The 15,839-nt window shown below is 35.4% G+C and overlaps 1 protein-coding gene across 4 annotated transcripts in view; it reads left to right on the forward strand.

Annotated features, from left to right (window-relative positions):
- The window catches only part of LOC128175574 (uncharacterized), a 25,198-nt gene extending 9,445 nt beyond the window's left edge, over window positions 1–15,753 (forward strand). For 3 of the 4 annotated variants that reach the window (XM_052841324.1, XM_052841323.1, XM_052841325.1), the window contains exons 6-24: window positions 2,417–2,588; window positions 3,657–3,705; window positions 6,691–6,796; window positions 7,353–7,507; window positions 7,926–8,124; window positions 8,339–8,447; window positions 8,754–8,909; window positions 9,271–9,524; window positions 9,676–9,773; window positions 10,060–10,244; window positions 10,669–10,828; window positions 10,965–11,056; window positions 11,168–11,254; window positions 11,482–11,720; window positions 11,846–11,930; window positions 12,047–12,228; window positions 12,385–12,457; window positions 12,698–12,862; window positions 13,164–15,753. In XM_052841324.1, coding sequence (XP_052697284.1) covers window positions 2,417–2,588; window positions 3,657–3,705; window positions 6,691–6,796; window positions 7,353–7,507; window positions 7,926–8,124; window positions 8,339–8,447; window positions 8,754–8,909; window positions 9,271–9,524; window positions 9,676–9,773; window positions 10,060–10,244; window positions 10,669–10,828; window positions 10,965–11,056; window positions 11,168–11,254; window positions 11,482–11,720; window positions 11,846–11,930; window positions 12,047–12,228; window positions 12,385–12,457; window positions 12,698–12,862; window positions 13,164–13,301 — 2,704 coding nt within the window. In that variant the 3' untranslated portion in view covers window positions 13,302–15,753. The remainder of the gene's footprint in view (window positions 1–2,416; window positions 2,589–3,656; window positions 3,706–6,690; window positions 6,797–7,352; window positions 7,508–7,925; window positions 8,125–8,338; window positions 8,448–8,753; window positions 8,910–9,270; window positions 9,525–9,675; window positions 9,774–10,059; window positions 10,245–10,668; window positions 10,829–10,964; window positions 11,057–11,167; window positions 11,255–11,481; window positions 11,721–11,845; window positions 11,931–12,046; window positions 12,229–12,384; window positions 12,458–12,697; window positions 12,863–13,163) is intronic. The other variant, XM_052841326.1, reaches the window with a different exon arrangement.
- Window positions 15,754–15,839: the final 86 nt, after the last annotated feature.

The raw sequence follows: 15,839 nt of genomic DNA on the forward strand, positions 1-15,839 counted from the left end.
CATTATGTAACATCCTGAGATATGAAGTAATTTCCTTTCAGTGTAAATATAGCATCACAAGCACTTGGTTGGGGTTTTTTCTCTCCTTTTTGAGGTAGAGATTGATGAGATTGTCTCTTTCGAGTGTCTATGTTATCATCCATGAAGTCATAGTTTGAACTAAGCTCTTGAAAATTTGATTCAGAAGGTGTTCAAGCAGCCAATACATGTAGCATAATTTAGTGTTCGTCGTCAATTGTGTTCAGATATTTTGTTGGTGTTATTGAATCTTTTTATAGGTTGTTGTTTAATATTCCCCTACTTTTTAATTTGGTTTTCTGAATAGCGATTTTAAAAAAAAAAAAGGGGGGGGGGATATTAATACATGTCCTCCATTTAATTCTAATTTGAAAGCACTTAAATCTTGCCTTTCATTATCATGCTACTCAATTTATTCTATTGATCGGTTTGTTGAAAGAAGAGCCGCATGTTCTGTAAACTGTTATAGAATTTGTCATCATTTGTATTGCATAACTAAAGATCTAAGAGATGCTGATTTCATCTTTTTAACACTATTTCGGCAATGAATGATGTTTTGGGGGAGTTGTATAAAAGGTTCATTTAATTCTCTTAACAGTGTATTGATCTGACGTGCTGTGGGATCACAGTGGGAGAAGAGAAACACTGTAATGCAATCGCAACATTATTTACCGGCCGCTTGAATATTGAATCTATTCCCAATCAATATTTGACTAACATAATTGAGAGAAAAAAAAGGAAATAGGACCTAGATTTTCGCTAAACTGGATGATGGGCTGGTTATTGATTTTGAACACAAGTAAATTTTCATCCAGCACAGCTTCGTAAATATCAATTAATGGCAGAAAAGGTCTGCTGTCAATGGAGGTGAATATTAATTTATCATGCCCTTGATTAATTGCTTGAGATGATCGGGGTCTGCAAGTGCTGATCTTCAACATAAAACCCTTGACAGCATTCTGATGCACTTAAGTCTAATGTTGTTATTCTTCATAATAAACCAATGTGAAACATTGATTTGACTTCTGCCAGCACTCACTGGTCATAAATGATCAGAGTTTTTTTTTCTCCTTTTCGCCCCTTCATGTCAATGAATCAGAGTAGCAATATTATCTTGGGATGCACAGAAGAGGAAAACTAGCGAGAAAAAAGAGTGGTTTTAATCAGCAGAGCTATCCTGTCACGATCATAACAGTGCACTTATTGACAGAAAGTTGATCGACCTATGGTGCTATATTTACACCATCGTTAAATAACAGCATAGGGGGAAAGTATTTTTTTGCTTCTGAATTTCCTACTGTAACTGTCAGTTTGTAAAGAGGTAGAGAGAGAGAAAAAAGGGAAAAAAACATACAAAGAATGATCATTAAAAATTCCAGACTTGTGTTAATTTGGAATGTTAATGAGAAGAACAAGAAAATTCTTTAGTGTGATGTGTCATAATTTCTGCTCTATTTTTGACAAGGTACAAGAAAATAGACCTCTTGTTGCCTTGTTGTTAAGGTTGATATATATTTAATAATGCATGAAGTTGTGAACAAATGTCATGTAGACTCCAGGTGAAAAACATGACACACAGGCCACGGAAATAGGTTATTCAGAGTGCAGCTTGAAGAAATTGAACACTGTGGAAAGACAACTCCACCCATTGAGTCCTGCTGTTTATTTAAACAAACTAGATTCTTTTGAGTGGTTACTGTACAGGGCGATTGACAGAAAGCAGGGGTGGCTGCCAATAAGTTTCATATTTAAAAAAAAAACCACTGTACACTAACATACTTACGTATCTTATGGAGTTTGATTGAAGTTCAAGGTTAAAACCCCAGAACACTTGTTTTGTTTCGGAATCCCCATAAATATATGCCTTGTTGTGAATAGCAACTTAGTGGGAGGAAAATACAAAATGTTACCCAAATTGAAATTGCAGTTAAAATCTGTCAGTAAACCCACTCTGAAATCGAACATTTTGTAATGCATGATAAATGTCAATCATTGGGAATGTACATAGTAATTTGCATGTTAGTTTTACATATTGAATATAAGTTAATTACAAATCAATCAGGGGGATGGGGGTGTGACAGTAAAAATATGTATCTTTCTGGACAAGTTTTTCGTTTTTCGTTTACACAACTACTGCATACAGGGTTATTTTCGCCCCATGTAATTTTCGCCATGCCTTGAAATCACCCAGACACTGTTGTGTTCAAGGAGAGATAATTTGAGACATTTGAAATTCGCTCATTCTTGAATTCACATGAGGGCAAAATTGGAAGAAAAAAAATTAGGGCGATTATTTTCCTATGTACAGTAAATGGTATATTTAGTGCTCAAAATTTTGATTTAAATGGCAGTCGATCATCTTTTATGTTGTAACTGAAGTATTTTTTCTTGATTTCAGCCCCAAGAAGACTCCCTCCAGCGGTGGCAGCAGCAAAAGTCGCGAAAAGGTGGTGTATAAAAAACAGGGTAGTCTATTGCCACCACCCATCCATGTGGGCAAACACCTCAGAGAACGTCAGTGTGACTTTCATCTGTCGTACGATATCTGGTGGCAACTGATCAATGATCTGGTAAAACTAAATACACCTCACCATGATGGCCAGATTGTTGCTTTGTATGCTTGACCAGCCTATCCTTGCACAAATTTAGATTGTTTTTATGAAAAGTGTTATAGGGGAGTGAAAATAGAAAAAAAGATAGAGAGAGGGAGTTGAAGGAAAAAGAGAGTGGGAGGATGGGATGGGCCAAGATGAAGAGAAATCTTTGAAAATCTTGTATAACTGCAACACACTTCTTGATCTGGTTTTGTTTATTTTTCTTCGTGCACTTGTGCTCATCTTTCGAGGAGTAGTTTTAAAGCGTTACTGATAAGCTTTTGCTTTCGGAGGAATCTAATTCAGTTATCATGCATGTGCTCTGAAATAGATGTTCATCTTTTTTGCAGTAAAATTTTTATTTGATTGAAAATTGAGGGAAATTTGATTACAATTATACAAATTTTTTTAACTTCTCTTTTTTCCAATTTTTCTTTCTAAATGGCAGATTTCTGTTCAACAGAAAGAGATAGTTTTGTGTTTTAACTTGAAAAATAAGAATTTTAACTGCAGTTGTTTAAACAATGGGACAATATAAGATTTGTTAACAGGTTAGGGAAATGTTTGTGCAAATTAGAAAAATATGGCATGAGCACAAACTTAAATCAGACGCTATACTAAGGTATATAATTTTATTCATAGATGAGGCAGAAATTAACATTTACTTATGCTTTTCATTATTGATTAATAATTAATAGATACATTGACTATTTATCCAGCTGTATGATTGCTGCCCCCTTCCCTTAAGAACTCAAATGAATTAATTTATTCAAATGAATTTATAATTGTTTCAATTGTACTTACTATAGCTTATAAATAGGATATTAATAGTGTCATAAAATTTATAACCTGTCATTAAAAACCACAAATAATAAAAAAAAAAAATTAAAAATCTTAATCTAGGCGAAAAGTATTTTGACATTAACTTTTTTTTCTTTCTAAGATTAAAAAAAAATTGTCTTTGAAAGTTTGAATTATCTTGCGAAGTTGTTTATGACGAAATTCATGCAAAGTTGTTTATAAAATTTTGTTTATGTTTTCCAGTTACCAAAGAGAGAAGGCTATGAGGAAAAGTACAGAAAGATAAGAAACAGTAAGTGTGCTAATAATCACTTGAAGGGTTGGATGGGGATGCATTTATTTGTGGGGATACCCATTTTGCTAGATGCTAGCCTTGACCTTATCTATCAGGCATGTGGAATAGCGATGACATTTTTTGTCCTTTAACAATTGCACATTGATGAAACATGTTTCAGCCATCTTTAGTATGAAGTAATTTCTTGCTTGACAGCTGCTGACTGGAAAATAAAAGGTACACCGCACAGCTGCATGTAATGCTGCATGGTAAACCCATGGAGAACCATTAAATTGGCTAAAAAAAAACAGGTTATGACTGGAGCAGTTCAAGCATGGTTAATGTAATTCATTAGGAGTTGTTTGCCGATCTGTCCCACACTAGATCTGATAATGAGTAGGGCTGGATATAAATATAGGAGGATTTACATCTAGGTATTCTTTATTGTGTGCTTTTCTGAGCCTGCTGACAGTCGGGTCAGAGTGTTGTCTATCAATGAGAGAGAGGGCTCCCAACAGGTGTGATCAACCTTGTCAGATGATCTTAAAGCAGAAATTTCAGTTTTATCTTGTCATCACCTGACTCGTTATCAGTTCAGGTTAGCATGGGGGGAATACACCCAACAGGCCAATATACACATAAACTTGCCTGTTGTTTACCATGCATTATTTATCCACAGGCAGTGGAGTGCTGGCTTATTATTATCATTTGCCAGTAATTGCTTTTTCCGCTGTGGTAGAGCCATTGAAATATGACATGATAGGTCCTCATTAATTTCTCCACTTAGGTACATAAAAACATGCAGGCTTATCGGAGACTCCTTGTGTTGTGGATAGAATAGCTGCTAAATCATTCAAAAGGATTGGGACTTATAAATAAAATATTTTCTAATTAATTTTGCAAAGGAAAGGGAGTAAAAATTGGCACTGGTGAGCGGTAAATAATTGATCAGTTTTCGTAAGAGGCCTGCACAGATGAGTGCTTTGGACTTGCAACACAGCAGCATTTTTCAAGCGTACTTTTGTCATTTGGCAGAAGGAAAGCAAATAATTTGTCTCAGCTGGGATTAAACAAGGGGGCCGTTTTAAGTTGCATCTTGATGTTACGACATTGCTTAAATGCATCAGAAGCTGTCTAAGTGAGTCACTACAGCCTGAACAAGAGAATTACTTCACATGTTTTCATTCATTATTTAAGAAATCATGACTAATCCCCGATGACAAAGGTGCTGGAATTGGATTGTGTGTCATGGCAATGTGTTCATCAAGTCCCAATACCCACTAGTCATGATGCGTTTTTTTTTTTTTTTAGGACATCATCATTTCTCATCCCACCCCCTCCCTCATCTTTGTCTGAGTAAACAGCTGTCTACAAACACTTGAAGAATAACATGCATGGTCTAATGACCAGAATAGTAATGGCCTCTGATCGTTTCTCCCTCTCTAAAAGGTCATAGTGTGAATTGAATGAATTCATTGACTGTTGATTGAGCCCATGTAATGTCTTTGGATATCTCATTAATGATTGGACTGGCTGCAGAGTCGAATATCCCCAAGACCAAAATGAAGATTGGGAGGTGTAAATAAAGACGAATTAAGTGCTGAAGAATTTGGTTCCCTGTTTGTAATTAGTATAGTTAGTCGTTAAAGGGGGTCATAAAATGGTGATTTGCAACAGAGCTGGCATTGTTGGATACAGTACAACTCCAAGGACTTGCCCTTCCTTCCCGGAGTAATGGGCGATTATGTCCCTGTAATCAGGTTTTGATGATCGTGGTTGCCAAGGCAATTGAATTTTCGTGTAGGTTTTTGTCATTAATTGCCAGTAAATGCCCAGTGTATCCAATACAGTTGTATCTTGTTTTATTCTTGATCGATGATCAAGTTTAGCCTTTTAAACTGAGCTGCAAATCTCTGGCAAGACAACCCTAGCGATAAAAAAAAACAAGATTGATTCTCACATATTGCACTGGGGTATAATTGGATCGTATTCAACTACAGCTTTTTATGTCTTACTTGGGCTTTTTTTTCATGTCTTGGATAGGCGATATAGAGATTGGGCTAACAGACGATTACCATTGCTGTTCTATTCACTTTCATTTGTTGTAGCAATGATATTGAATTTGAATGACAATAGCTATAGATTGGGTCAGATAACGGCCTCCTTTTACCAATGTGAATTGGATGTGTAGAATCTTGAGATAATAAGATAAATTATTACAGGTTATGGACAGATATTTTTTTTTTTCTTTTTTGAGAAGTGTGAAGTGGGATTTCTTGAGCTGATGGGAGACAAATGTCTCTACAAGCACGGACGCCCCTGAGGAGTGGTGCTCTGATACAAGAGCATACATCACCCACAGTCAAATTGATTTGTCTTGTTTCTCTGTGTTCAACAGTAAATCACATGATCCGTGTGGGTTTAGTTCTCCTTCGTGATGCATCCCTTCCTCAATAACACAAGCCAATAGCCCTTTGAGTTAAATAAACCCCAGTATCTGGCTGCTAATTTGCAGACAGAATGTTACCTGGAGTTAGAACTGTGTTAAGTAATTGGAATTTACATTGGGTCCTTGAGGGGAAACACTGCTTCATTCTGAGAAGACAGGAAGGCAATCCTTGTCTTGTGCAAGCAACTAGGGCTTAAATTACTGTCTGTCTATTTCTAGAGAAAGTGTTGATAGGGGTTTAAAGAAGTCATCAGCATGTCAGAAGCAAATATGCAATTAACTATAAATGTAGGTGTATATTTCAAGACCTAGGAGTTTAGGAAATTGAGAAATCAGTTTCAAGTTTCAAATCTCAAGAGGAGAAAAGATAGATGTTGTTTTGATATTTGATCCTAAATGTTTAGCAAAAATTCTTATGGTTAATCAATTACCAGTATTTCATAGAAAACATGAATAAGATAAAAATATAATTCATGAAGTTTTTTCTGTAAATGAGAACTTTAAATACATGTAAATAAAAATTACTGAATCAATATACTTTGTTTGCTCTACAGATATTCACGTTGATGTCAAGCCTGTTTGTGATGAAGCACATCCGTGTACCTGCAAGCGACCTTATGACCCAGAGGTTAAAGGTTGTGGCGAGGAATGCCTGAACAGGTATGTGACCCGAACCAAACACCTTTCTCAGCCTGTGTTTAAATGGAGTGGAGTGGCAGATAACCACAAATTGCATAATATAGGAAAAGTACCCCTGCAGATGTGCAAAGAATTTAATCGGTTCTCCTAAGCTGTCTGGATTTTAATAAGATGATTTCTTTTATCATTTCAAATTTTGAAGGTTTTTACAAATAGTGACTATTTTTTTAGAAATGAAAGGAACTTCATGGTAATAAGATTAAAATACAGTGAATATTAAGATGATGACTACAGACTTCCTGTTATGTTTTAATATTACTCAAGTAACAGTAAACCCTTTCTTACTGCCATTAAAAAACAAACTGCTGAGTTCCTGTTTCATCTCTGACCTAAAAAAATAACTGTTTTTATCTTTCTGTTATCGATGAAAATCTTGAAATGGGATCAAATATAAAAAAAGCTGACAGTTTTTTATAAAAAGGAATATTATTTGAGTCTTAAAAAAAAGCATTTCCTTTCTAAATTTCAAAGATGCAATTTTTTTTTTTTAACTTGGATATGTATCTTGATGTTACAGAATGATGTACACGGAGTGTGATATCAGTACTTGTCCATGTCAAGAACAGTGTCTGAACCAGCGCTTCCACAAACATGAGTGGGTGTCCGGTCTGGAAGTCATTGTCACCAAGGACCGCGGATATGGGATCAGAACATCAGACTCCATATCTAATGGTAAATATCCCACATCCACTTTGAAATCCCTCATCAGTCAAAAAGAAAATAGTATAATGTTAAATAAACAAAACAGAGAATCATACTGTAGTTGTAGTGAAATGTCGTTGAATAAATATTCTCACTTTGCTCAAGGAAGATACTGTTACAGTAAAACAAACCTTTTTTCAAGTTGAAAGAGAATTTTATCACATAGCAATAAACCTTTTCATGGGGAATATCTATTGCAAAGAACCTGTCAGTGAAAGCATTTTGTACATTGTTAAGGGCAAAATTGTGAAATTTAGTCATAGCAGATCAGTTTTTGATTGTTAATTAAAAGATAAGTTCATCGCAAATTAAAGTTTGTTTACAGTAAAGCTTTCTTGTGTTGGTTTGTCTCTGCATGCGACTGATGACTGTATATTTTTTGACACAGGTCAGTTCATCCTGGAGTACCTGGGGGAGGTGGTCAGTGAGGCAGAGTTCCGCCGCCGCATGACGGAGGAGTACTCCCAGGAGCGCCACCACTACTGTCTCAATCTGGATAGTGGGGCAGTCATCGACGGCTACAGGATGGGCAACATTGGCCGATACGTCAACCACTCCTGCGAACCAAACTGTGAAATGCAAAAATGGTAAGTGTGCAGAGATGGATTTCTAATAAGGGTTTTGTTTATGTGGTTAGGACTAATCCCTTAACAAGTAGCAATAATGGTATTTAGTCATGAGATATTTGTGTGGGATTATTTTCAGGGTTTTTTTTATGTTAGTTCAAACAAAAATTAGAATAATGTTGCAAAATTATTTAATTGTATGCAAAAAGCAATTTGTTACCTTCTTTTTTGTTAGGAATGTGAACGGGGTGTACAGAATGGGACTCTTTGCACTGAAGGACATTTCACCTAACATGGAGCTGACCTATGATTATAACTTCCACTCCTTCAATGTAGATGCCCAGGTATTGATTATTGTTTCAATGTTGAAATTGATATCTTATGGTTTATTTTTTTCCTTGGTTAAGAAATAAGGATTTGTGAAGATTAAGTTAGCTGAAAAGTGTATACAAAGTAGCTCTTTGACTTGTGTTTTTAAGGGTTAACATGCTTTATTTTTAATTATTATTTTTTCTTATTTAAAAAGTAAGGATTTTTAACCAGATATGTAAAGGTTAAATTGCCTAAGAGATGTGTTCAACATAGCTCTCTGAATTGTGTTATGAAGGTTTGACATGCTTTTTGACTTGGTTTTGTTGTTTTGCTAACAGCAACTCTGCAGATGTGGAAGTGAGAATTGTAGAGGGGTCATTGGTGGCAAAACCCAGAGAGTCAACGGTCTTGTGAAGGAAAAGTCTAAAGGACCAGGGAGACCGCCCAAGGATAAGAGAAAGTCCAAAAACAGGCTGAAAAAGTACAAGGAGAAGGTAAGCTAATGCTAAGGGTGAAGAAGTCAACTTTTCTTTGTAAAGATGCTGGAGCACATGTATAGATTGATTTTTATGATAAACTGCTCTAGGTTTTTTTTTTTTATGAAAGTGCATCCTTATCAAACAGCCAATTGTGTCTTATGTGATGTAATTACCCTCATGATAATTGCTAAAATTTGTTTGTGATATATTTTATTTCCTCTTTGGAATATTTATCATGTTTTGTTTATCATTGATTAGATGAAGGATAAGTGTATTACATTTCCTATATATATATGTGTGATATTGGGGAGGAAAAACTAAAGAGTCTTGATTTAAAACAACAGCTGAAATTTGACCTGATGGATTCTAATTTTAGAAATCAGGGAAAGATAATAGTGCTACCTCGACCATGTCTACCGTGAAACCAATGTCGCACAAGGAACGTTTCTTTGCTCGCACCCATGCCATCTTTCTGCTACGAAACATTGACAAACAGCGGCATATCGGACGTAAAGCACCAGAGAAACTGGACAAAGAAGAAGAGTATGTCAAGGCAACTGGGTACACCAAGAAAGACGTGTTCCTGTCACAGCTGACTGCCCTCAAAACAGCCAGATCAGTCAAAACAAGGTGCGTTACTTGTATTTTATTCATCTATCATATAAATATGAAGTCAGGATATCTTTGAAATTTCAAAGATGCATAAAAATATGAGGATGACGTCAATAAAGCAGAATTGTTTGTGAACTGGTTGTTGACCTTATTGTTGTCTCCTTTTTAGGCGCCTGGCTTTGGCAGAAGAAAACACTGAGTTGACCCAGACAGCTAGGCTGGCGCAAGTATTCAACAGTGTGTGCCGTCAAGTCATGGAGTATAAAGGTAAGAAAAGTCTCATTTTGTTTACTCTACAAAACATAAATGTAAAACTAGCAGAAGTGTAATTAGTTGTGTATCAGAGTTTTTCAGGCAATTTTTCCCCATGTTAATTTCATGTGAAATTCGGGTGAATTTATCACAAAGCTTCTCATGGAATTAATATGAAGTTCATTTTGCATGAATTTCACCTAAGACGCAGTTAGCTGTGTATAGTACTAGTGGTCATTCTACAAGGTGATCATTTAAAGGGAAAGGTAACGGTACATTTGAAGTATTGTGTGTTTTTCAGATAAGGATGGAAGAGATCCGGTCTCCACTTTAGCCCTGCCCTCCAAGAAGAAACACCCAGAGTATTACACAGTCATAGAGAATCCCACTGACTTCCAGATCATCGAGAAGAACATCTTTTCTGGAGCATACGCAGACCTAGAGGCCTTTGATAAGGACATGAATACACTATTCAAAAATGCTGAGGTAGGAAAAAACAAATCGACTGAGGTAACTGTAAAAGAGGAAATTTATGCTCTCATTTATTTCTGAATTCTGCTGATATTTTACATGAATATTATTTGATCTTGACCTTAGCACTTAGTTTATTTGGTCAAATTATATCAGGATAATCTAAATTGTATCAATGCACAAATTTATGTTATGAAAAAGTGATCAAATACAAGTGTTGTAATGAAAAATCAATAACTGTTTTCTTAGTAATTAATCTGCAAGATATGACTAACGAACTTGAAGTGTTTATTGCTGTATGATAATTTATCTAAAGGTAATTTAACTCTTCCCTAAATGTACCTCATATACCATATATGGTGCTGTACTTACGTGAATTTAGCCCAAATTCTTTGTTTATATGCAACAATAAGCAGAAGTGTATTGTTTGTGTATACAGAGGTACAGTGGTCGGTCCTCGTGGATGGGTCAGTTAGTGGCGGAGCTCCGTAAGGTGTACGTCACCGCCAAGGCCGAGGCGGCCCCAATACTTGAGGACATTCTGGGGGAGGGGAGTGTGCAGTCCCTGGACAGGGAGACAACAGAGACAGAGGCAGTCGGTGAGGGTCGCAATCTTATTTTTTTATTGTTCATTAAAGTCCATATCTTTTGGAAAAGGAATACATTGTTTAAAGGAGGAGTATTAAGAGATGACATTTGTAATGAATTTTAATGAGCCATTGAATTGTCTTGCAGAAGGATTAGAGGAAGAGGAGGAGGAGGTGATTCGCTGTGTGTGCGGAATCTTCAGGGATGAGGGTCTGATGATTCAGTGTGAGAAGTGCTTTGTAAGTAATAGCAAGTGTCTAGTACTTCTATCTTTAGATATTGGCTCTGTATAGATACTAAGAACTGGCTGTAAAGATAGTAATAATGAAGTGTTATGATTTCTCTTGTAGATTTGGCAGCATTGCGACTGTATGAAGGTGAAAGGGGAGGTGGAGAACTATTTGTGTGAGCTGTGTCAGCCCAGACCTGTGGAAAAGGTCAGGACATGTCTTTTCATAGAGGATTAATTAGATTTTTTAACAATTAATTGCAACCCCACCCCATAGATATGACGAAAATATTATCCCCCCTCCCCCTGCCTCAAAAAAAAAGAGGAAAAAAGAAATAGTAAATTGCAGAAATTTTCAATGTTTTAAATGAATCAGAAATTATTCTTACTCCGGATGGAGAGCATATTGATCAATAAGTATGGTTGTTTATGCAGGAAATCTTGGCTGACCCCCAGCCAGATGATGCCACAGAGGGATGGACTTATTATATGACTTTGATGAGGGACGAGATTCAGATACGGGTGGGTGATTGTGTGTATGTTCTACGGGAGGTGCCCAAGCCAGAGAACCGCATCCCTATCGATTCAGTCAAAACCTCCTACAGGGTCATATCTGAGATAGGGCAAGACAAACTGGATATCTTTCGCATTGAAAGGTTATGGAAAGATGAAAAGTAAGCAAACTCTTTTGATAGGAATCTGAGGTTTTTTTAAGCCATGAAAAGCATGATTTATTTACTTGCATATTTTGCTAGAACTTAAAAAAAAAAGTTAATTTAATTCCTGCTCTTTTTTGTAGTGGAAGAAATTTTGCCTTTGGACACAATTATTACAGACCCCATGAAACATTCCATGAACCATCCAGAAAATTCTTTCCAAATGAGGTTAGTGCTTGAATGTCAGAATGTATTTGAACATCAAATTGGAATAGTTTTTAGAGTTATCAATGGTACATGTACTTGAAGATATCATTCAGAACTGAGCATTGTTTTGGTTGTAGGTCTTCCGGATGCCTATTTATGAGATCATCCCCTTTGATGCCATCGTGGGAGGCTGCTGTGTGATGGACCTGAACACTTTCTGTAAAGGACGTCCCAAAGGAACCCGCGAACAAGACATCTTCATTTGTGAATACAGAATGGACAAAACCGCGCACCTCTTCTATAAGATATCAAAGCAGCCGTAAGTCTCTCAAAATAGCACAACATTTTGACCTCTCTTCAATCTTGTTAGCCTACAACAACATGGAGTGGTTTCGCAATGGCAACACCACTTTCACAGTCAGATTTTGTGGCCTATATTGATTTTTGCATTGAATGAGTTTTCTTTATTCTCCAGATATGTCATCAACACAAAGTCATACTGTTTTGACAAATACGAGAAGAGGCTGAATCCAAAGAGGACCTACTCGGTAAGTGTCAACCAACAGAAATGATAAAAAGAAAAATTGAATATTAGTATTTCTAAATAAGAATTTTTTTATATGAAGAATGGACTCCACTCTATGAAGTGAAATATGGTATTTGTATATAAGAAGTATTTTTGATGTGAAGCTAAATGAACTTCACTGTAGCAAGAGGAAGGGAGGGGGGGGGGGGGAGACTATCATTCTGCATGGGCATTGTTGTTAACATAGGTCTTTTTGTTGTAGCCTCATGAAGTACCTGAGCAATACAAACGAAAGACTGCAATGGAAGAGCGTTCGCAAACGGAAATCCCCAAACGGAAGAAGACTGTCAAAGAGCATTACCAGGAGCAGAAAAGTCCAAAGACTGAGGAACAGAGAGAAATGATGGTCAAGATGGAGGAAGAGAAGGTAGGACCTCATTATCCTCATAGTCTCTCATCTATCTAGAAAGTCTTGTTTTAATGTAATTTAGATGGTCAATGAATTTGTGTGTTTATTCTCTGATTGGAAGTTATTTAAGTTAGTTAGCCAAATACAAATTTAGTTTTGCAATTTGGGATGGTGTTGATTTCCCATTATTAATAATGGATGATGGGTTGAGAACTTTCCAACAATGATATATTTTTATGAGCAAAGTCATTATTGGATGACAGGCTTGCAGTTTTTGTTTACCATTAAACATAAATGCATTTTGGTTGTGTTTTTACAGAGGAGAGAAAAAAGGGATCACATAGATGCCATCACCCTGAAACTTCTGGACCTGACCCCAAAGAAGCAGAGGCTGGATGTGTCCTATCTCCTGGACAAGAAACGACAGCAAAAGAAACCCCACGTGCTCGACGTCTGAGCAGCTGTGCCATAGATATACAGTCTCTCGATGTCAAAGCGACTGTGCCATAGAATTAAAGTCACACTGCTTTATAATAGAATCTTGAGCTTGAGATTCATCATATAGTGGACGCAAATATGAGATGATAAGAGAGAAACATATAGGGAAAACAGGAAAGGAATATAGGGCAATATTGGATCATTGTGCAAAGCCATTGTAGATATATATATATATATCAAGTTGTTCTGCTGATGTCGGATTCTATGAAGGTGCTTGATACTACTCTCAGTAATAATTTAATTTAGTAGTTTTAGTAGAAGTAGTAGTTGTAGTATTTTACTGCCAGTGTGATGCCATGTAAGCAGATGGTTGCCCTGAGTTATTCTTTATTTATTGAGAATTGTATCGTAAATTAATATCCTTAATTAAGATCAAATCTTACTGATGTATTCTTAATTTAAAATCAAATCTTCTCTGATTTACATGTTTTTATGATATTTATTACGAAGTTAATTTAATTTTTGAGTTGGAAAAAAGGATTTTGTTTGTTCAAAAATGTTTAAACTCCTTATTTGTAATTATTTTAAAAATTGAAATGATAGATAAATGACTTGGGCAGCTGATGCATATTCAGTACGTTGTATAAACATAAACTCCTGTTCTGCTTGTTAATTTTTCTAAAAGTGCCATACAACATTTACCAAACAAATGCAGATCTTGTTTCTTTTTGCATCAAGTCAGTATTTTGAAAATTCGTGTAAAGTGGACAGTGTTGCTATAACTGACTGGCCCATTTTTGCCTTGATGTGCAGGGATGTGTGATGTCAGCTTCCGTTATCTACAACATCAATTAAATTACATGTGTTTATGTGTTATTTTACTGTCGCAAAAAAACAAAACAAAATGGCTTTCATGTTAGTTGTTTGTGTACCTTGTTAATTGTTTGGACTCTGACCTATGCAATCGGGATTGTTAAGACACGGACATACAGACTTGTACCCAGTATACACTGGTGTAAATATTTAGTTCTGTACGTGTACATATATACTGTATCTATTATATTTTGTGTGCAATCTGCTTTTGTAGCATTTACCATCACAAAATAGTTCACTGTTGAAGAGATTTTTTCCTCATATCTTATTTATTTCTAGGAGGTGTACATAATTTTGGAATCCTTATTGTCAATATTCTGTCATACTCAATTAATAACATGTACAGTAGCCAAGGAGCAAATTCTGAAAGGTTATGGCTCTAGAGATCAAGATAAAGAGGAGGAGGCCTGATGTAAGTGTATATATAGAGATGTTTGCTGTAGAAACATTTAATGCCATTGAAAATTGCCCTGCGTATAGGCAGCATATTTTGTATCACCAAAATTAAAATGTGTCTGAAGAACCCACGAGGAAAAGGGAAATCTTACCAATGATTGTACTGGAGAGGAATGCATTTGCTTAGAACAGGATGGTTCTTCTAGATGGTGTTTAGTGGAGGTGGCAAAATAGATCATTAATATTATTTAAGAAGATTTTAGAAGGGTATTATTATGGCTGAATCTGAAGAATAAAATTCTTGACCGTATATTTATGAATTGACTTTGAGAGTATCAAATACTCTTCTTTTTTTTTCCTCTTTGCTGGATTTCTGTACATATTTGTCCGGCTTTTGTACATTTTGAATGACAATAACATTGTAATACTATCTGTAGAATTGTGCTTTTACCAACATTTCATCTGATTGTACAGCTGTCATGTTTGTGTATTATAGTTTTTTGTTTGGACTTTTTTATCATCATGTGATGTCTACGCAAGAGGTTGTTCTATGTATCTATTACTGTCTTCTTCCAAAATTTTCAATTGTTATTATTTTTTCTATTTTAGATATACTAAAAAAAATTACCTTCTTTGAGATGAATTGAATTTTAAATATGAAAAGTTTTTAAAAATGGAATTCTACTTTTTTGTGTGTGAATTATTTATAGATGTTTTACTTTTGTAATTGGGGAAAATAAGCAGATTTTTTAGTGGGTTTTGGTATTTAGATTTTAGGTAATTTACATAGCATAAATTTTTAGACTCTATATTACTATGAAATTTTCATTGATTGAAAAGAATGTAGGGAAAAATAGAAAGATTCTGTTTTGATCTCTGTTGTTTGGAGTGATCTCCCTTGAATGCTTTTATCCTTTTTGTTTCTTTTGCACGTGAACAAACAATTATCTTTTAAATATTCAATCTAGATTTTTACATGTTATCATGAACTTCTACAAATTCATCATATTTTGGATATTTCATTTTACACCATTCTTTAGCATTATTATACTTGTTGTTTCTGTTCAATACCCTTATCACTTACAATTTTAGGAATAAAATTGTAGTTTATGTGACAGTAAACATCATTGTTGCTTTATACTTTAAAAATGAATCTACTTGATCTAAAGTGTCAAGTTAAAATAAAAATTACTTGAAATAGGCTTGTTCTTTGTTATATTTTGAAAATTGGTTCTTTGTTATATTTCGAAAATTGTGACATTGGAATATATATTGGAGCAAAGACACA

The sequence above is a fragment of the Crassostrea angulata genome, chromosome 3, assembly GCF_025612915.1.
Source record: "Crassostrea angulata isolate pt1a10 chromosome 3, ASM2561291v2, whole genome shotgun sequence".
In the NCBI taxonomy this organism is placed as follows: Eukaryota; Metazoa; Mollusca; class Bivalvia; order Ostreida; family Ostreidae; genus Magallana; species Magallana angulata.